This window comes from Mobula hypostoma, chromosome 9 (assembly GCF_963921235.1).
Source record: "Mobula hypostoma chromosome 9, sMobHyp1.1, whole genome shotgun sequence".
Lineage (NCBI taxonomy): Eukaryota > Metazoa > Chordata > Chondrichthyes > Myliobatiformes > Myliobatidae > Mobula > Mobula hypostoma.
In genome coordinates, this window is record NC_086105.1 from 46,716,780 (window position 1) to 46,739,674 (window position 22,895).

Consider the following 22,895-nt stretch of genomic DNA (forward strand, 5'->3'; position numbering starts at 1 on the left):
AGTGGGGCAGACAGAAATGGGCATGAAATGCTGGACCAGGCCACGCCCCGTGAACGTCTCAACCATCAGTCCTGTTCTGCAACACCATCCAGTCAGCTGCCATTTGAACATGTTTTTCAATAAATTCTAACCCTGCAGGAAGACCAAGATGATCGTGGCATACTTGGAAAATAGGATCCAAAACCTCAGTATGGTCAGGACATCTGCTGAGTGGTAAGGCATCTCCCTATTGTCTAGACAAATTACTCTGCCTAACAGTGCAAGTGTTCGGCACTGGAGATGACCCTTCACAACCCAACTTGACATTTCAACAGAATATTGAAATTATTCTGTAAAGTTGGGAAGGGTAATGTCTCTCATGCCTCGACTCAGTTCAGAAAGAGAATGCCATGCAGTCCTTCAGAATATCCTGCTGTTCACTTTGATCCTGGGCAAACTATTTACCTGATTTGCCTTCCTATCATTTAACAAGGTGCCACAGTAGCATAGCGGTTAGCACAGTATTTTTACAGCTCGAGGCAGCAGAGTTTGGAGTTCAATTCCGGCGTCCTCTGTAAGGAGTTTGTATGTCCTTCCTGTGAATGCGTGAGTTTCCTCCGGGTGCTCCGGTTTCCTCCCACAGTCCAAAGATGTACCGATTAGTAGGATAATTGGTTGTTGTGGATTGTCCTGCGATTAGGCTAGTGTTAAATAGGGGGGATGCCAGGTGGAACGGCTTGATGGGCCAGAAGGGCCTGTTCTGCACTGTATCTCTAAATAAAAATTTTTTTAAAAGCTGAAAATAAAACAAAGTTAACTGGGCAGCATTGTGGTGTAGCAGTTATTGTTGCTTCCTCACAACTCCAGGGGCAGTCATGGCCTCCGGCGCTGTCTTTGTAGAGTTTGTGCCTTCTCCGTGACTCTGTGGATTACGACTGCAACCTCCGGTCTCCTCCTGCTACCCGAACATGAGTGGGTTGGCAGGTAATTGTACACTACCCCTGGGGTAGACAGGCATGTGAGAGAGAGAGGGTTATTCAGAAACAAAAAAAAAGTGGATTGGGATTGTTTGGAGAGCTGGCATAGACTAGATGGGCTAATTCTATGTCATGAAAAATATGAAAATAGTCTCCACAGCATTGAGAATTGAATATCAGATCTTTACCAACCTTGAGTTATGAAGCATATCATGGACTGGCATTAAAGTTAAGGTTATGCCCTTGTTCCAGCCTTTCTACAGGAGGTGATATTTCCCCTTTATTCATACAAATTAATCCTACAACTGCCTTAAATACTCAGATTGGCCCTCAATCTTCCACTCTCGAGGCTAGTCAATCTGACCCTTTTCACTACTATTCTGTTGAATCTGTCTTGCCTCCCCAACAAACTGAACATATAAGTTCTGTGGTGCAGTGTCCCAGAAGTAAATGCGGGATCTAAATGGGGTTTCATCCAAACTTTGTATAATGCAAATTCTATGAACAATGCTTGATATGAAGGTCATCAGAGAGTTCTAACAGAGTTAGAAGTTGCACTATACAAAGTTTGGTTAGACCTCATTTAGCACTTCGAGGTGAAGGCTGCCATTCCATTCTTCTTTTCTTGATTGTTTTCAGTTGGCCACTAATAACGTCAGCGTATGAATCTTTAAATCTCTGTGACGCTCCATATTCCATTGCTCCAAGATATAAAGTGGATGGAATATTTCCCTACATTTCATTATCCTTTTGATTAAGAAAAAAAAAGTTAGTTCTGGACTTTCTCAATGATTCCATCGAAGAAAAGGATGGAAGAATATCAGGTTCTGTACAGAACCAAGCCTGAACTGAATAATCCTGCATAGGATTGAAATCAGCCTCAATGCCTCTGGTTTAAGGAGGGCAGGTGAATCGCCCATCACACTAAAGCTACCGTAATGGAACCGCCTTTAGGCTGTGTCTGATTTAGCAGGTAAAGGATGGTCGTCAAGGTTGGTTACTGGAGCAACAACGGTGGAACTGTGCTGCAGATAGCAGTCAAAGTCTTGGAACCAATGATCAGATGGTACAAAATTCTGGGGGAGGAAAACGTGCTGGAGAGGAAGAAACAGTTGCCTTTGTGCGTCTGTGCTTTGTACTTCATTCTACTTTGTACTTCATTTGTAACTCATTCTACTTTGCAAACTGTGGTAGATGTAAGGTGATGAAAACAAGCTCATGTTCTGCAAGAAATGTGAGAATCAGTTCTCAGAGATTTAATCAATAACAGCAGAATCAAGTTAGAGGTCCAACATATTTAGTTGAGTTTCAGCATTTGAGACAAGCAACATTATTAGCCAGAAGAAAATAACCCTCCATCTTAGCACAAGCTTATTTACCTTCATTTCCATTAGGGTGCAACGATTTCCACTTTCATTTTTAATCATTCCCGTTCCCGATTCACTCTCCTTTTTGAATTTGGTGGGGTTTGACACCCCCATACTGTTGCTGATATCTCAGTACAGTCCCACTCATCTGGTCATCCTGGAGGGGGAGTACTCTGGGAGGAGAGGGGCTCACCTCTCAGAACAACAATCTATGGGGCGGCGGGGGGGGGGGTGATTTGTTTCATTCAGCTTGGTCCCAAGTCCACCGAGGGCATCCACTGATATCTAAACCTATAGGTCCACATCAGGCCACAGAATGGGACTACCCTTTGATTCAGTGAAAACCTAACAGGTAAAGACTTGGAAGAAATTTGACATCTTTTCTTGACGCTGTTCCAATTTCCCCCATATGAACCTCCTGTTGCTTTGAACTGAAAGCAGTGTCAGGATCTTTAAGTCATGCTCTAAGCAAGTGACCTTACCTTATTCCACCTCACTGATAATGACATCAATTTATAATCAGTTGCACCCTAAAGTTTTGTAGAAATAGCAAGGTAATGGAGATAAATAGCAATAAAGAGCTAATTATACACAATAGGGGTACAATATATACATATATATATATATCTCTGCGAATAAATAGGCAACGTACATCAACATCATTAAGCTCATACAGTTTAAAAATCTTACAAAATGGGAAAATATTTGTACAGATGAAATAATGACTACAAGAACACATAAGGCTTTAATATCACAATATTGCTTTGAAGATAATGCACATCACTGTGTATTAAAAGGACAAAGTTTTACTGAACAACGATCAGCCAAACTGCTTTTCATTAAATTTATCGAAAGCATAATGTGTAGCCATCAGTAAAGTGTCAAGATGCCAGAGAGTCTTCTCTGTATTGATATAGAAGTAGAGACCCATCTCTCTTTTCAAAGCTGCTCCTTTTCCCTGAAAGGCTGGGAACCAGAGCCTCAGATTTAGATTTATTTATTTATCACCCATACATCCAGGCACACAGTGAAATTAGTCATTTGTGTTAATAACCAACACAATCTATGGCTGTGCTGAGGGCACCCCGCAAGTGTTGCCACACATTCTCTGCTGACATAGTATGCCCACTCTGATTTCTGGAAGGTGATTAGAGTATTCCCAACCCTCACGTCATCCCTTACCATCATGCCAATCCTTAGTCAGAATCCTACATTACAAACAGAGTTGATATAAGGAAAACATAGGAGACACTTGGCCTTGATCTCACTGTAGGTGGGAAAACACATCAAGTGTGGGGGTGCCTGTGAATCTGTAAAGGGATATTCTGGACAGCGGAATGGGACTGTGATCTTACGCAGCTCAATTACATGCTCCCACTTCCTGTTGGAGCACTCTGCTGGCTGAGGTGTCAGAGCTCCACACATTCATTTTCAATCCAATTTCAAGATGTGCATGCAGAATCCCTTCCCCTTAAGAAACCAGCCATTAATGTCAGTTTCCACGGCAACAAAGATCATATCCATTGCCACTTCTGCCCCCATCTCTGCTAATCTTGGGAAGGAAAGGGTTAACATATGAAGCGCGTTTGATGGCCTGGACTTGTACTTGCTGGAGCTTAGAAGAATGAGAGGGTATTCTCATTGACACTTATGGAATATTGAAGGGCCTAGCTAAAGTGGACGTGGAGAGGATGCTTCCTATAGTGGAGGAGTCTAGGACCAGACAGCACAGAATAGAAAGACATTCCTTTAGAACAGAGATGGGAAGGAATTTCTTTAGCCAGACAGTGGTGAACCTGTTGAATTCTTGCCACACATGACTGTGGAGGTCAAGCATTGGGTATATTTCAAGTGGAGGTTGAAAGGTTTTTAATTAATAAGGGTGTCAAGGCTTACGGGGAGAAGGCAGGAGAGTGGGGTTGAGAGGCGTGAAAAATCAGCCATGATGGAATGGCAGAACAGACTCAACGGGCCGAATGGACTAACTCTGCTCCCATGTGTTATTATCTTATGAATGCTGAAATGAATGTTGGATGAACAACAACTAAAGTGTACTGGAACAGCACGTCTCAGAGAGTAAACAGCAAGTCCAGGGAGGGAATGGGACAGTGTGTCAGGGAGTGAGGGGTACTGGGGAGGGGAGTGCAGTCAGTGGATCAGGGAGTGAAGGATCGCCTTGTGGAGTGGGTGAGGGCAGAATGTCAGGGAGTTGAGGTCCATACTGGAGAAAGAAGGGCAATGTTTCAAAGTGTGAAAGATCATCTTGCAGAGAAAGAGAGGGGGCACGGTGTGTAGGAGAATAAGGGGCCACTCTGCAAGGGATAGAGTAAGAATGATGCTTCAAGGAATGAAAGGTAATTTTCATCAAATTTCATTGAAATGTATCTTGCAGATTCAGTGAATTTTAAATATTTGATTTGCACCAAGAAAGAAAGACATTTGGCTATGCAATTTGTTGTCACATGCCCTTAAAGCTACACGGGTTTTCATTTTGTTACAAAGTTGAACTAAAGCTACTCAGCTTGAAGACTCCCATGTTGCAATAATATCAGTGGAACTGCCATAGACTCTACTAATACACAGAGACTGCACCTCAGTGGAAAAAAATTCAGTTACCGCAGACCCAACCAACTCCAATGGTAGCCAGAGAATCATCTCCCAGTGGCTGTTTTCCCTCTGTTGTCCCCCCAGCATCCTTCCTTCAACATTTCCCACAACTCAACTGCATGTTTGTTCTTGGCAAAGTCGTCCTAAATCATGGTTGCAGTTTGCACACGAGTGCTACAATTCCCAGTTTGACCCCCATTATATCTGTTGACCATCAATTTCTTGAGTGGGAAGACTGAAGCATTTGATTGGATCTCATCATAATCTCCTCTCCCTTGACACTACCCTGCTGAAGCTGATGAAGGTTCCCTAATGTGAAACATTAATTTTGCTTCCCTTTCCACTGATGCAGCCTGAACTGCTGCACACTTTTATCATTTTGTTTCAAGATTGTGCTGGACTGATTACAACCTAATCTCATACTTCACCATCATTTTGAGCGCCACCTCTCACCTCCTCCATCATATCACCAACCTGCTCCACTGCCGCATCTTATTGGAAGCTCTCACTCATGCCTTGGAAACCCAAGACTCAACTCACCTTGGATACATCTTGACATACTCCCACTTTCCACCTACCGTGAGCTCTGCAGCCTTTTCCCTAACCATTCAGCAATCACTCCTGTGTCCTCTGTCATCAACTAGCCCATAGCAGGGCAACAACTCAGTCATAAATCTATCAGTCCCTCTTTCAAGTCTCTCTATGGTCTCACCCCTGTGATCCCTGTACAGTGCTTCAACCCCTTCAACTCTTGGAAACATCAGTGCTCCTCTCCTTACTGTTGATCATGCCTGTCCACTAAGATCCTAAACTCTGGAGTCTCCTCCCAAAGCTTCCCATCCTCTTTATCTCCTCTCCCTCCAAGTTATTATTGCCTCCACTTTATCATTTTCCAATTGGGTCTGAGTTGGGGTATTATATACTCTTATGGGTGCTATGTAAATGTAAGTTATTGTTAATGCAAAAGAAAAAGAGTAATGATGTTGAAATGCTGCAATGAATTATTCTACCACCTTTGAGAAAAGTCATTGCTGCTCTACCTACAACAAAGAGAAGAGGTGATTTTAATAGATATCAAAACCATCTATGATTTGGAGAAACTACATCTGGTCATTGAAGGGTTGATATGAAAATATATAAGATTGTTGGGATACAACCGTGACATGAGGGAAGTTTAATTTTATGTAGTAAATATCCAGTGATGGGAGAGACCCATTGGAAGATCCTTAAAGGGACAGGCACAATGGGCCAAATAGCCTTCCTATGTTTGTAATTCTCTGAATCATCAGCTGCGTATAACCTAAGCAATCCATGGATCTAGCTTTCTCCCTGTACATCACTGACTGCAGACTGGCACATTATCTACATGGAGTGATAGACCGTTGCGCTAGGTTTGTGAGCGCACAGAGGCACATTAGCAGCTAGTTTTCTGAATTCCACAGGACTGTTGCCCACCCGATTTGTGCCCCCCATGTTTTTCCCTTCAATGTGTTAACAACACACCTTACCCAACCTACTTAGGAAGCCAAGTGCTGTGCCAAGTTTGATACGATACTTTGAAGAGCTGTCTGTTAGTCAGAACTCAAGCAAGCGTTAAACCTACATTTGCTTGAAAGCTGCTCCCTTTGACCTCTCTTTACGTGCAGCCAGATAGTTTGATATGCTAATCAAAACATAGCGCTGATTATTTTGTCACTGAACTGACAAGGCTAAAACTGGGGCAGTGTGTTGAACGAGGCAGGCTCATGAAAATGCTAAGAGAAGAGGAGTTTTTGTTTCCACAGAAAGCCTCCTCTTGCAGTAACAGTATAGAAAATGGCAAACCAGCTGAGGGTCACCTTGCTTGTTAATGTAGTCAGGGAAATTATGGAAAGTTTAACTGACGAGCAAAGGCATCTTTACAATGGGGGAAAAGAAACAGCAAAAGACAAACTTATACCTTTCGTTGATAGCAGCAAAAGCTCATTTCTTCTTGGGCTTTCCTATGGCTGGTCGCCAATAGGTAACATGATCCCACTTTTGCAAGGGGGGGAAGCAACAAGGTGGAGCATCAGGGCTGGGATATGGGAGCCTGCTTTAGTCAACATGCTAGAATTAAAGTGTGGGACATTTAAACAAGAGAGACCTATTCAACCATTCCATAAAATAACAGCGGACCTGTACCTAATGTCCGAATGCAGGGTCTCGACCTGAAATCTCGACTATTCCTTCTCTTCCACAGATGCTCATCAACCCTCCAGCAGTTTGATACTTGGTCCAGATTCCAGCATCTGCAGTCTTCTGTGTCTTTACTTCATATTGCTCATACATCTACAGCCCTTAATTTTTGGAGGGGGTTTCAAATTCCCACGATAGTTGCTGATTCTGCATCAGAGTGACTTTGTTCTAGACCACTCCAAGATCTTCTGGGCTATCCACTCTACTGAATCCATTTATTACTTGAAACACCTCAACTGGTTCACCAAAAAACAACATAAATTGCCACATCTCCACAAAGGAATTTATCACGAAAGGTTCTAATACATAAACACGCACCTCCTTCTCTATTTTGGGTCTGACACACTTCAACTCTTTATCAGTCTGACTGACCTTTGCCGTAAACGTTCGAAAACCATCTCTCCTTTCAACAATGCTTGCACCTTCTTAACCCCTTGTCACTATTTGATTGTTATGAGTTGTGCTTCACGCCACTCCAATGGTGTGTTACTGTACACTTACTGTGTCCTTTTCCTCAATTCCCAGCCCCGACAACCCGGAAGATGTGAAACAAAAACCTAAAATGTCAGAAACCCTCAGCAAGTTAGGCAACATCTGTGGCAGAAGAAACAGTTTAACGACTTGTGTCCTGGACCCTTGTCAGTCCTGTTGGGTGTTTCCAGCATTTTGTTTCAGTTTTTCAGCATCTGCAGTTTTTTTGGTTTTCTGTTACACCAGGTGGGAACCATTCTAACCACTGCTTCCAGGCACAACAATCCACAAAACAACATTTCAAAATGCTGTTAAATGATTGGACATTATTTTCTTTACTGAAAAACAATTGCACAACTTTTAAAGTTCAGAGGCAGAAAGCTGGATTGGTTAAAGTGCGAGTATCCACGGGATTGGGATGTTAGGATCAACATACAATAGATTTACAGGACCATACAACTCCACGTCCAGGTTTTCCAAGAAATGGGAAGAAATAAGGAATTGCAAAAAAAAACCCACAATCTCAATGCAGACTAATCACAGTTTCAAAGCTCACTACATTCAAAATGTCCGGAACTAGGAATTCCGAGCAGCTGGATAAATCTTCAGTGAGACAGTACAGAGAGGCAGATGACAGGGTAGAGGACAGGTGCTCACCTGTATTCACCGAAGGCTCCATCATCCTCTTTCATGGGCTGAATCTCAGGGTCTGCGTGAGCATCTTCCTTCTCCTTTACTGCAAATGTTGGGAGCAAAGATAAGGGGAAAGTATTAAATTTCTGGATGGTTTCTGCAGAGGTGGGTTTTCAGAGGGGCAGGAAGGGGACAGCAGGAGGTAAGATAGGGCTGGGGGAAAAGAGGGAGGAGGGAAGTAGAAGGAAAATCAGAAGGGGGACATGGAGTAGGATGGTTTGTGGAGTGGGGAGTACTGAAAGTAGGCGAAGCAAGTGAGGAGAACAGAGATCAGAAGGGAACTGGGGAAGGAGTGAGAAGTAGAAGAGGGAGGATTGGGCTGGGAGGAGAAAACTGGGGGTTAGGGAATTCATGGGGGGGCAGGTGCAGAAAGGAAAACAAAGTGAAGAGAAAAGGAAATGAAGAAATGAAGGATGTTATGAAATCCCAGTTGGACCACATCGGGAGTATTGCATTCAGTTCTGGTCACCCCATTAAAGGAAGGATGTAGAGGATCTGGAGTGGGTGCAGAAGGGGCTTTATCAGGATGCTGCCTGAATGTGCTGCAAGGAGAGGATGGACAAAATTAGGCTGCTTTCCTTAAACCTATGCTCTCTCGTTTCAGGCACCTCGACCATGGGAAACAGACACTGGTCATCTACTCCTCTCACACTTTTATATAAATCTAATGTGACGAAAAACCAAGTTATCAGAAGATTGATGCTAATGAGAGAGAGATAAGGGAGACAAATGGAGAAACATTCAAAATGTTAATGAGAGAGGAGAGAGATTAACAAAAAGAGACACAATTCAGAATATTGACAGACCGGTTGCTTTGAACCTGAACTGTTTGAAGTTTGATGGACAGGCGATACCCCAGTAGGAGGATAAAAAGAACAGGTTTGCTAAGGCACGAGATCACAAGATAACGAGATCCTGGAAGAGCGGTGTGCCCCCACAAGTTGGTGGAAGTTTGGAGGTCCGGATCGCGGGAACCGGCCATAGTCTTACAGGGTGAAAAGGTACGATCGGCGGGAACCTGGTGTGTGTGTCCGCCCTTGCCTGGGTGCCGGGTTCACTGCGGAAGAACGGTCGTATCCGGAAAGGAGGGGTCACAGTCGGTGACCACAGCGGGACAGAAGACATAAAAGGGTCCGCCCGAAAACAGATAGAAGACATAAAAGGGTCCACCCGAAAGCCAACTGCGAAGAACACCAAAGGTCTGCTTGAATCAAATTTGTATTCCCCCCACTCTCTCTCTCTCTCTCTCTCTCTCTAACAGCACAACAGCAATTACTGCGAACTGTACTTAGCTGAACTGAACTCTGCGTCACTTGAGACTGATCATTTTACCCCTAGACTGCGATAGAGCTTGGATGATTCCTATTACCCTAGTTCTGTGTACATGTGTGTTTTATCATTGCTAACCTGTTGCATTTATATCCTTACGATTAGAGTACTGTGTTACTTATTTCTTTAATAAAACTTTATTAGTTTCTAGTAAACCAGACTCCAACTAGTGGTACATTTCTGCTGGCTTGGCAACCCAGTTACGGGGTACGTAACACTAAACACAAGAGATTCTGCTGGAAATCCAGAACAACACATACAAAATTCTGGAGGAACTCAGCAGGTCAGGCAACATCTATGATAATGAATAAACAGTTGATGTTTCAGGCCAAGCTATTTCTTCAGGACTGGGAAGGAAGGGGGAACACATCAGAATAAAAAGGTTGGGGTGAGGGGGAGGGGAACCAGCTACAAGGTGATAGGTGAAGCAAGATGGGTTGGACAGGTAAAGGGCTGGAGAAGAAGAAATCTGATAGGAGAGGAGAATGGAATATGGGAGAATGGGAAGAAGCAGGAGGACCAGGAGAGGTGATAGGCAGGTGAGGGGAAGAGTTAAGAGGCAAAAGTGGGGAACAGAAGAAAAGAGAAGGGGGAGGGAGAAAAATTACTGGAAGGGGAAATCAATGTTTAGTCATCAGGTTGGAGGTTACCTAGACCTTATATAAGGTGTTGTTCTTCCACCCTGAGAGTGGCTTCATAGTGACAAAGCAGGAGGCCATGGACCAACATACTAGAATGAAAATGGATGGCTGTGGGAAGTTCTGCCTTTGGCGGATGGTGTGGAGGTGCTCAACAAAGCAGTACCCCAATTTACATTGGGTCTTCCCAATGTAGAGGAGTCCACATCAGGAGCCCTGGATACAATAGAAGACCCCAACAGATTTGCACCTGAAGTGTTGCCTCACTTGGAAGGACTATTTTGGGACCTGAATGGAGGTGAGGGAGGAGGTAAATGTCTAAGTGTAGCAAATCTGTCACTAGTAGGGTTATGTGCCAGTTGTGAGATTCGAAGGGAAGGCCAAATAGACAAGAGAATCATGCAGGGAGTGATCCCTGCAGGAAGTGGAGAGTTGGCGGTGGGGGGGGTGGGAGGGGAGGTAAAGGTCTTTTTGGAGGTAGGATCCTGTTGAAGATGGGGGAAGTTGCAAAGAATGATATGTTGGATGCAGAGGCTCATGGAGTGACAAGTGAGGAGAAGAAGAACTCTATCCCTGTTAAGGTGGCAGGAAGATGGGGTGAGCTTGGATGTCTAGGAAATGGAGAAGATGTGGGTGAGGACAGCATCAATGGTGGAGGAAGGGAAACCCCATTCTTTGAAGGAGGAGGACATTTCTGATGTCCTGGAAAGGAAATCCTCATCCTGGGAACAGATATAGCAGAGGTAAAGGAACTGAGAAAAGGGAATGGTATTTTTACAGGAGACAGGGTGGAAAGAGGTATAGTCAAGATAACTGTGGGGATTGGTAGGTTTATGAGAGATGTCGGTACAGTTTGTCTCCAGAGGTGGAGACAGAAAGATTGAGAAAGGAGAGGGAGTTGTCAGAAATGGACCACACGAATTTGAGGGCATGGTGGAAGTTGAAGGCAAAGGTGATGAAATTGATGAGCTCACCATGGATGCATGAAGCAGCACCATTGCAGTTGTCAATGTAGTGCAGAAAGGGTTGGAGAGCATTACCAGCGAATGCTTGGAACATGGACTGTTCTATGTAGCCATGGATAAGGTAGGCATAACTGCGGCCCACATGGGTACCCATGGCTATCCCTTGAGACTGAAGGTAAAATGGTTGAGGGTGAGGATCAGTATTGCCAGACAGAGGAAGAGGCTGGTGGTGGAGTGGAACTGGTTGGGTATGTTGGCAGGTCATTCTCCACAACTTCCATCATTTTCAGTGGGATCCTACCACCAAACACATCTTTATCTCCCCTCCCCACTCTACGTTTTCCACAGGGACTGCTCCCTGTGATTCCCTTGTCCATTTATCTCTCCCACTAACCTCTCTCATGACATACATCTCTGCAGGTGACAGGTAAGCTTCTCCTGCCCATTCACCTCCTCCCTCACCTCCTTTCAGGGCCTGTCAGTCCATCCATCCAGGTGAGGTAACAGTTCATTCGCAAATCGGTTGGGGTTCTATAATGTATCCGGTACTCCCAATGCGGACTGCTCTACATTGGTGAGACCTGACATAAATTGGGGGACCGCTTTGTGGAGCATCTCTGCTCCACCTGCCAAAAGCTGAACTTCCCGGCAACCAACCATGTTAATTCTTATCCCCATTCCTCTTCTAACATGTTGGTCCATGGCCTCCTCCTTTGCAAGGATGAGGCCACTCCCAGGATGGAGGAGCAACACTTCATATTCCGTCTAGGTAGCCTCCAACCTGATGGTATGAATGTCGATTTCTCCTTTCAGTATAATTTTTTCTCCTGCACTTTCTCTTTTCTTCTTCTCCTCACATGTCTATCACCTCCCCCTGATGCCCTCCTTTCTTCCCTTTCTCCCATGTTCCACTTTCCTCTCCTGTCAGATTCCTTCCTTTCCAGCCCTTTACTTTTCCCACCCACCTGGCTTCATCTATTACCTTCCAGCTGGTCCTCCTTCCCACCCCCCATCTATTCATTTTGCAATCTTCCCCCTTCATTTTCAGTCTTGAATAAGGGTCTCCACCCAAATCCTCAACTCTGTTGAAATCTATGAAGATTGACTGAAGATCCCCCTGTTCCTCCACACTGTTAAGATTCTTGCCATTAAACTTGCAATGTACCTTCAAGTTTGATCTTCCAAAAGTGTATTACTTCACACTTCTCTGGGCTGAACTCCATCTGCCACTTCTCTGCCCAAATATATCAAAGCTCTGTTAGGACATATGACAACCTTCTACACTATCCACAACACCACCAACCGTTGTGTCATTTGCAAACTTACTATCTTCTGTGGGCAAGCCAACTCTGAATCCAGACTTTCAAGTTTCCCTGGTCCTTATGTCACCTGACTTTCAGAATGAGCCTACCATGGGGACCCGTGTTGAACACATTACTAAAATCTATATACACCACATCCACTGCTCCACCTTCATCAATTTGTTTTGTCATTTCCTCAAAGAATTCAATCAGGCTCATGAGGCATGACCTGCCTCTCACAAGGCCATGCTGAATCTCTCTAATCAGACTATGCTTCCTCAAATGCTTGCAAACCCAGTCTCTAAGAATGCCCTCCTATAGTTTGCCCACCACTGGTGGAAGACTCACTGATCTATAGTTTCAAGGATTATCCCTGTTACTTTTCTTGAACAAAGGACTAACAATTGCCACTCTCTAACTTTCTGGTATTAATCCTGTGGCCAGTGAGGGTGCACAGGTCGTTGTTGGGTTTGTGTCATGTTTCAACTGTAACATGACGTTCTGCTATGCAGTGCCTCAGCTGATGAAGGCAAGCATGCCATATGCCTTTCTCATCACCCTGTTCTTCAGGGAACTATATACTTGTAACCTAAGATTTCCCTGTTCAACAATAATCCCAGCGCTCTACTATTCATTGTTTATATCCAGCCCTGGTCTAACTTCCCAAAATGTATTATTTTGCAGTTGTCTGAGTTAAGTTTGACCTGCCATTCCCCTGACTACCTTCCCAGTTGTTATATATTCTATTGCATCTTAAACAGCTTTCATGAGCGAGTTGTAGTTTGTTTACAAAGATAGTTTAAATTTACCCCTTCTTTTATGTCACTTGCTGGTCTTACAAACACCTTAGCAAGTCTAAGTTCCCAGTCTTCTAGTATTGGGTTTAGTATTGTCAGGACCTCTACATCTCTGCTATCTAAACTCCAGCTATATTTGATATGTCCTCCAACGCACCTCAATGGGGTTGCCCCTAAATGTATCGGCGCAACGTTGAGGAGATGAATCTTCACAGCTCACTCCTCACATACATCCGACCAATAAAAGTCCTTAGCGTCACTACATGAGGTCTAGCTCACCCTTTGGTGTAAATTTGACCAGAACTCTCCATGGGCTCTAAATACCTGCATTGGCTGAAAATGCCCTTACCTGGGTATTTGCCTCCTTTATTCCTTTTGATGAAGCAGACAATCAGCAGAATCAGGATCAGAAGGGCGATGGCACACATCAAACCAATGAACCAACCCTGGGTGGCAATATCTACCTGACGGCTTGCCATAGCTGGTGTTGTTTATTTGAAAGAAAGAGTAAAGAAAAATACTGATTACAATGTAAGTTAAAATGATCGTTAGTGGAGATAATATCCCAAGGCACCTTCATGTTAAATTCTCAGTTCATTATACAATTAGAACTGGTATGTAACATTAACAAAATATGATATCAAAATAGATAATATGCTGTTGATTACAAACACAGACATTACTTGGAGGTAATGAAATAACTAAATAAATCATAAAAGTGTTTTGTCTCGTTTCATTGCCTTAAACCATACTATTTGCCAGTTTATTTTATTTCACTTTAAGATACAGTGTGGAATAGGTCCTTCTTGCCTACTGAGTTATGTGGCTCAGCACCGACTGATTTTAACCGTAGTCTAATCACAGGATAATTTTACCATAACCAATTACCCTACTAACCAGTATGTCTTTGGACTGTGGGAGGAAACCACAGCATCCGGAGGAAACCCACATGCACACGGGAAGGAGGTACAAACTTCTTGCAGAGGACGCGGGAATTGATTTTTCAACCCCGATGCCCCAAGCTGTAATAGCATAGCGCTAACCACTAAGCTACTGCAGAGCCCACAGTTTATAACTGAAGTAAGAAGGCTGTTCATGCCAGAAATTGGAGTGTCAGGGTGCAGAAATGAGTGTAGCCGCTAATACTAAGGAGAAAGTATTTGGGAAGCTGAAAGGTCTGAAGGTAGATAAGTCACCTGGACTAGATGGACCAGATGGACCAGGTTCTGACAGAGGTGGCTGAAGAGATTGTGGAGACATTAGTTGTGATCTTTCAAGAATTTCTAGATTCAGGAATGTTTCTGAAGGACTAGAAAATCACAAATTTCACTCCACTCTTTAAGAAGGGAGAGACAAAAGGTAGGAAATTATAGGCCTGTTAGCCTGACTTCAGTAATTGACAAGATATTAGGGTCCATTATTAAGAATGATGTTTCATATGATAGAAAATGCATGGTTTCCCGACAAATCTGTTGGAATTCTTTGAGGAAATAGCAGGCAGGATAGGCAAAAGAGAGTCAGTGGTTGTTGTTTACTTGGATTTTGATAAGGAGCCATAAATGAGCCTGATAAGCATGATAAGAGCATATAGTATTACAGGAAAGATACTAGAATGGATAGAAGATTGGCTGGCTGGCAGGAGGCAAAGTCAGGGAATGAAGATTGGCTACTGGTGATTATGATGTTCCACTGGTGTCAGTGTTGTGACAGCTTCTTTTCCCATTATATGTCAATGATGTGGATGATGGGATTAAAGGCTTTCCCCACTGTTGAATAGCTGTGAGCACCCTGTACATTGCAGGATGTCCCTGGTAGCTGCTCCTGTTAGAACCTCAGGAAGATGATACAAAGATAGCTGGTGTTGTGGATGATGAGGTAGGTTTTCAAAGCTTGCAGAGAGATTTGGTACAATTAGAAGAGTGGGCTGAAAGATGGCAGATGGAGTTTAATACTGAAAAATGTGAGGTGCTACATTTTGGTAGGACTAACCAAAATAGGACATACATGGTAAATGGTAGGGCATTAAAGAATGCTGTAGAACAGAGGGATCTAGGAATAATGGTGCATAGTTCCCAGAAGGTGGAATCTCATGTGGATAGGGTGGTGAAGAAAGCTTATGGTATGCTGGCCTTTATTAATCAGAGCATTGAGTATAGGAGTCGGGATGTAATGTTGAAATTGTGTAAGGCATTGGTAAGGCCAAATTTGGAGTATTCTGTACAGTTCTGGTCACCGAATTATAGGAAAGATGTCAATAAAATTGAGAGAGTACAGAGGAGGTTTACTAAAATGTTGCCTGGGTTTCATCTCCTAAGTTACAGAGGAAGGTTGAACAAGTAAGGTCTTTATTCTTTGGAGCGTAGAAGGTTGAGGGGGGCTTGATAGAGGTGTTTAAAATTATGAGGGGGATTGATAGAGTTGACGTGGATAGGCTTTTTCCATTGAGAGTGGGGAAGATTAAAACAAGAGCACATGAGTTGAGAGTTAAAGGACAAAAGTTTAGGGGTAACATGAGGGGGAACTTCTTTACTCAGAGAGTGGTAGCTGTGTGGAGTGAGCTTCCAGCAGAAGTGGTTGAGGCAGGTTCGATGTTGTCGTTTAAAGTTAAATTGGACAGATATATGGACAGGAAAGGAATGGAGGGTTAAGGGCTGAGTGCAGGTCGGTGGGACTAGGAGAGAGTAAGAGTTCGGCACGGACTAGAAGGGCCGAGATGGCCTGTTTCGGTGCTGTAATTGTTATATGGTTATATAAGAGAACAAAATAGAGAAATGCAGAAGTAAAAGATGTGGCCTGTGGAGAATGTAAAATTTGCTAGTCCTGTGAAAATGCTGTTATCAATTCAGCCACCATAAAACTCCTTCTCCCAATGGCAGCAAGGCACTGATTCAATGGGATTAGCCTTTATCTCTAACCCAAAAATCTAATATCCATGTAGTATACCAAATAAGGTAGATGAGCTTAGAGCCCAGCTAGAAAGTGGTAGGCATAATGTTGAGGGCATCACAGAAAGATGGTTGAAAGAATATCAGAGCTGGGAGCTAAACATCCAAGGTTACACATTGTATCAAAAGGACAGACAGTTAGGTAGAGGCGTTAAGGTGGCTCTATTGGTAAAAAATTAAATTAAATCTTTAGAAAGAAATGACAAAGGATCAGAAGATGTCAAATTCTTGTGGGTAGAGTTAAGATATCTTTATGGTAAAAATACCCTAATGTGAGTTACATTCAATCTTCCAAATATATATATCCTTATATCTCCCGTTGTAATCAGTAACCTATATCCTGGTACAATTACAAAGGGAGGTAGACAATACACGTAAAAAGGGCAATGGTCATGGAGGATTTCGATATGCAGGTAGACTGGGAAAATTAGGTTAGTGCTGGATCCCAAGAGATGCAATTTGTAGAAAGCTTATGGTCTTTAGAGCAGCTAGTGGTCAAGCTCACTAGATAAAAGGAATTGTGGATATGCTGCTGTGTAATACAACAGAATTGATTAGTGACCTTAAGTTCAAGGAACCCTTATAATGCAGTAATCATAATATGATAAAACTCACCCTGAAGTTTGAGAAGATAAAACCAGTTATATCTGTATCACAGTTGTGTAACTACAGAGAACAAGAGAAGAACCGGCCAAATTTGATTGGAAGAGGACACTATCAGAGATGATAGTAGAACAGCATTGGTTGGAGTTTCTGGGAGCAATTTGGAAGACACAAGATCTGTTAATCCCAAAGAGGAAGCATTCTAAAGGGTGGAAGAGGCAACTATAGCTGACAAGGGAAGTCAAAGACAACATAAAAACAAAATGGTACACAATATAGCAAAAATGTGTGGGAAGCTGGAGGATTGGGAAGCTTTTAAAACCAACAGAAGGCAATTAAAAAAGCAATATGGAGAAAATAGATGAAATATGAAAGTAAGCAAGCCAATAAAATAAAAGGATACCAAAAGTTTCTCAGATATTCAAGGAGTAAAAGAGGGGCAAGAGTAGATATTGCACCATCAGAAAATGACACTGGAGAGGTAGTAATGGAGAACAAAGAAATGACAGATGAGCTGAACAAGTGTCTTGTGTCAGTCTTCACTGTGGACCCTCCTGGATTGTGTGTCCTGGGGCCTATTCAGCCTTTGGGAGGATAATATTGACCCAACAATGCAGAGAAGTCCAAGAGAATTTCCTACCCAACAGGAATGACTGTCGAAGAAGATAACCAGCTTCCTAATCAATTAACAAGAGCAATAAAACTTTCCTGGTGCAGGGTTCTAGCAGTCACAAAAAGTGTGTCTATTTAATTCTCTGGATTTGATCAAGCACAACCAGCGAATTGCTTTTGTGCCGTGCTTAAGCATTTGCTACCAAGACCTCAAAACTGCAAAGGGTCTAGATTGACAGATGTTAAGTACCTACAATCATATTGATCACACTAAAAAACATATTAGCATTCTGGATACACATGTGACTCATTGCATCAACTCAGCTCATATTTAGGGAAGAAGAATGATTGACGATGAGAAAAGTAAAGTTTAACCAGGATATTCTGAAATATGGAGAAGCAACCAACAATATAGCAAAGCTTTTGCCAGAAACAAAATAAGCGCACAGAAACAGTTAGCTAGGCTGCAAATTTTTTTCATAGAGTGATTTTACTTCTGCTATTGTTTTCAAAAATTTCACAAAATGAAGCTTTACAAGAGACACAGTTTCACTGAATATTCAACGATAACATCAATCAGTTTTGCCTTGTCTTGCATTCTCATTGGTTTCATTCATGCGCCACTGCATTATAATCTGGTCTTTGCTGATCTTCTGTTGGAGGTAGGAGAGGGTATCTTCTCCAACCTAAACAAAATGCCCTTGAATTATATGTCACAAGCAAACTCATTCTGATTGCCAGAACCTTAAAACAGCAAATGACAAAGCAACAGGCAAGAAATGAATGCAAACAGACGTTATGAAGATTCTCAACCAAACAAGGAGCACATCAGCAGGAAAGCATCTTGCAAAATTCCACAAGTGAACTGGATTTCAGTGTACAGTCTGTTTGCTTTATGGTGAAAAATACTCAACAAATGAGCTAGGCAAAAGCACACAGAAGTACACCTCACCTGAGTCTCAATGCAAGAAGCATTATCCACAAATGCATATATAAAGAAACGGAATACATAAAAGTCCCACCAGATCTCTCACGTAAGGCACAAGTATCCATGGAGTTACAGTCATGAGGTACTGTACTTCTCATGGATTTGTGTCAGTTCTTGATGTTTGATGCAAAGCTCTTTCATCATTTCTCTAGCCAAAACTAATACTCACATTAGTGAGCACTTCAAATCATTAACTTCCAACCACACCTCAGAATTTGGGTGTTTAATCATTAGATGAGTCAGGGACCACAATGTTGCTTCAAACATAAGGCACCAAAATTGGTCATAGACAGCACACGGACTACAAAATAAATCGAAAAGTAAAATACAGCAGACTTTAGAAGCTGAAATAAAAACTGAAAATGGCTGGGAACACCCAGCAGAGCAGGCAGCATCCAAAGACAGAGAAACACAGTTAACATTTCAAACAGGCAACCTTATCAGGCAGTAATAACTCAGTTTCTCCTGCCACAGATGCTGCCTGACCTGCCGAGCAATTGCAGCATTTTCTGTTGGCATAGCACATAGACAGAGCAGACAGTGAAACGGTTAAGGATACAGCATCCCTTTTCCCTGTCTTGACAATTGTTACTGCAGCTTTCTGGATATGCTGCTCTTCGGCAAAATGTCTATATTTGTTGTTGCTTCCTGGATTGGATAGCAGGAACGGCTTCTGCCCCAGAGCCTCAACAACCCGGGTTCAATCCTGACCTCCGGCATTTGATTTTCTCCCAGTAAACACGAGTTTCTTCCAGGTTCTCCCCACATCCCGATGATGTGCAGATTGGTAGGTTAATTGGCTACCATAAGATGGCTTCGAATGTGTAGGGGAATGATAGACCCAGGAGGTGTTGATGAGACTGTGGAGCAAATAGACTCAGGGAGAAAAATGCAGTGTGGAATGGGATTGCTCTATAAACTAACATAAACTCAATGGGCTAAATTTCCTTATTCTATATCATATGGAAGTACGAAATATCAATTGTGTGACTGCAAAACCAGAAACTGCAGCTATGTTCCACAATTCAGCCTCCTCCCTTCTCTCATTAGCAAGCCTATTTAACTCAGCTCACGCTGGTGTGATCCACTCCTCATGAACTTGAAACTCAAGTCTCTGCTAGGTAACTGATACACAGCCTTCGCTTAGTTAATAAAATCAAATAAGAATGGCCACATTTACACAGACAATGCAACAAATTAACCACATGCACATATACATGATTACCATAAAGATGAGGAACCAATTTTAAAAATAGTTATAACCCATCCTTGGACTCACTTTATGCTGTTGGAGCAGTGCTGCCAGGATAATCAAGGACACGACCCACCCAGCCAACACACTTTTTGTCCCTCTTCCCTCCGGGAGAAGGCTCAGGAGCTTGAAGACTCGTACGGCCAGATTTGGGAACAGCTTCTTTCCAACTGTGATAAGACTGCTGAACAGATCCTGACCCGGATCTGGGCCTTATCCTCCAAATATCCGGACCTGCCTCTCGGTTTTTTTTTGCACTACCTTACTTTCCCTTTTCTATTTTCTATTTATGATTTATAATTTAATTTTTTAATATTTACTAATTTTTACTATTTTTAATATTTAATATTTGTAATCCAGGGAGCGGGAAGCGCAGAATCAAATATCGCTGTGATGATTGTACGTTCTGGTATCAATTGTTTGGCGACAATAAAGTATAAAGTATAAGCCCTCTGTATGTATGTTTATGACAATAAACTAGAAACCTCATATCAATGCCATGTAATACACATACACTGACAAATTTTATGAAAGAAACACCTTTGAAACAACTCTCACTGTTCATATCAGATATATTTCAAGTACTTTCATGAGCAGCACAAAGGCGCAGTTATTAGACCTGCTCCCTCTCTGCTCCAGTGACCTCACGTGCTAACTATGTGGAGTTTGATTGCTCTGCCTATGAGTATATAGGTTTGCTCTGGATGCCACCCACATCCCACTGATGGGTGTAATATAGGAGGTTAATTGGCTCCTGGAAATTGCTCCTTGTGTGAGGGTGAGTGATAAGGTCTAGGAGGGGGAGGAACTTGATAGTAATGTGCAGAGAAATGTGGGTGTTTGATGTTCGACAGAGGTTGAGTAGGCTGAAGAATGTTTCCACGTACTACAACTCTGTGATCACAAATAATCAAGAAAAGGTTCAATTTTTAAATTACTCAAACATTTTAAAAAGAATTCAGCAAAGTAAGTGAAGCGGTGCACCACTCTACAACACAATGAATGACCAACGATAATGGGCTTGGCCACTGGATTTTCATTAGCAGCCTTCAGACGCTGGTTCCTTGCTCCCCGAGCAGCTGCTCAGTCAAAGGTTCGTCCGGGGAAAGAGAGCAGGAGGGACGCTGAAGCCGACTGCACCTGGGTTCCACCTCACCTGGTGGACGGGTCACAAACTGCTTGTCCTTACTCCGCAACTGGCCAGCGTGGTTTTCGGCAACCACTTGCACGCTGTAAACTGTCCCCGGCAACAAGCCCTTTAGTACAAAGGTGGTCTGCGAGGCATTTATCTGCATTCTGTCCCAAGGCTCTTTACCTGAAAAGTGTATGGAGACAAGAACTGACATAACAGTGGGGTGTATCTGGGCATCTCATCATTATGTGCGGTGACGTGGGCATGCTTCACATGTGTGCAATCAGAGCAGTGCACCAGAACACAACGGAGAAAAGCTGCATGTGGAACCAGTGTTAAATAGCTGAGAGTTAACCGTTCAGTTACACCCAATGCCCTACTAACATTTTTACTGGTCAGACAAGATGCTGGTGAGGCCGCACTTGGACTGTTGTTCGCGCTTTTGGAAACCTGGCTACAGGAAAAATGCCTGTAAACTGGAACGAGTGTAGAAAAAAATTACAGGATGAGGGGCTGAGTGATAGGGAGAGGTTGGGCAGGCTAGGACTTTAATCCTTGGAGCATTGGAGACTGAAAAGTGATCTTATGGAGGTACATAAAATCTTGAGGGGCACAGATAGGATGAATGCACTCGAAGTCTTATTCCCAGGGTTGGAGAATCAAGAACTAGAAAGCATAGTAGCAGTCTGATGTATAATAGCAGCACTACCAAGCCCAAAGCTGCAGCTGTGAGCCCGTATTTTCCTAGGCATTATCGCAGTACTAGGGAGTTAGGAATCCTTGTTCTGTGAAGAGGTCAATGTGATTGGCGGTAACAACCTTAGATGAATCTTATTGCTAAAATCCAACTCAAAGCTGGGCTAATGGAAAACCTTTCAGAGGAGGCTAATATTGAGTTGAAAACCTGAGGGAGTTGTTATGTGTTGTGTGATTCATATTACATCAGGAGGGATTTGTCGCTCCTTACTTGAGCAAATCTTAAAGGGCCAGTTCGAATACACAGCACACAGCTAACTCCTGCTTGGTATAAAATTCCATCACTTAAAACGGCAAACGCGCAGTGCAGTGTGGATCTCTTCCTGGTGGCTCCAACTTCTTCCCACAAGTCACAGATGGACTGGTAGTTAGGTTAGCTCGCTACTGTAAACTGCCCCGTGTAGACGGTTGGCAGGAGAATCCAAGGGGGAGAAGCTGATGGGAATGCGAAAGGGAAGGTGGAATACCATTGGTAGTCAGTGCAGACATGGTGGGTGGAAGGGTGTGTTTCTGTGTTATATGACTCTATTTGCCTTCCCTATGCCAGTGAAATATTTCACTGAAATTTTCAATCTGGGAAGGTGATAGGATACAATACTATTCTTTCATGGTTAAAGCAGTACTTGGCCTTTAATCAACAATGGGAAATGGAGACCTTGTGTCTTACAATGTGATCTTAAGCACTGAACTTGTAAGTGAATCGATTTCCACAACAAATGCACACTATGAACTCGATAACTCCCTGCAACTAGAATGGGAGGAATCAGTCATGACCGAAAAGGAGTATTGACTACATAACATGCACTATTCAATAAGCAGCAGTAGCAGCAGCGGCAGGAGCAGCAGACAGAAGCAGTGGAGATGGGCAAAGTTTACACATTCCACCTAGCAGCAAGCTATCAGTTCACTGATGCCAGCCCACGGTTACTGAACAGACCAGCTTGCAACCACACTTGTTTCATCCCAAGCCAAAGTGCCAGTAAACTGATACTGTAGCTGATTCAGCCACTGAAGAGCCCATGGTCCCATCACACTACACCTACAGTGTTCATTGCTGCCGTGTGGCTGTCAGAGTCAGCATTAGCTTCAACTCCAACCGTCTTTGAGAACGTGATCACCAACTGCCTTCTTGAAGTACTATAGTTGTGCGTTGGGGATAATCCTAGGATGCTGCTAATGAGGCCGTGTTAGAATTGTAGAAACAGCAGCAATGAAGCTGTTGTATCCTTTCAAGTCATGAGTGCAACTTGGGGGAGATTCTTCTCT

At 43.1% G+C, this 22,895-nt stretch overlaps 1 protein-coding gene across 11 annotated transcripts in view; it reads right to left on the reverse strand.

Annotated features, from left to right (window-relative positions):
• Window positions 1–22,895, reverse strand: part of nrcama (neuronal cell adhesion molecule a) — a 257,866-nt gene that overhangs the window by 12,817 nt on the left and 222,154 nt on the right. For 6 of the 11 annotated variants that reach the window (XM_063058228.1, XM_063058227.1, XM_063058224.1 and 3 more), the window contains 3 exons: window positions 20,898–21,056; window positions 13,691–13,822; window positions 8,276–8,354 (listed from right to left, as the gene is read on the reverse strand). In XM_063058228.1, the coding sequence (XP_062914298.1) occupies window positions 8,276–8,354; window positions 13,691–13,822; window positions 20,898–21,056 (370 nt within the window). The remainder of the gene's footprint in view (window positions 1–8,275; window positions 8,355–13,690; window positions 13,823–20,897; window positions 21,057–22,895) is intronic. The other 5 variants (XM_063058233.1, XM_063058230.1, XM_063058232.1 and 2 more) reach the window with 1 other exon arrangement.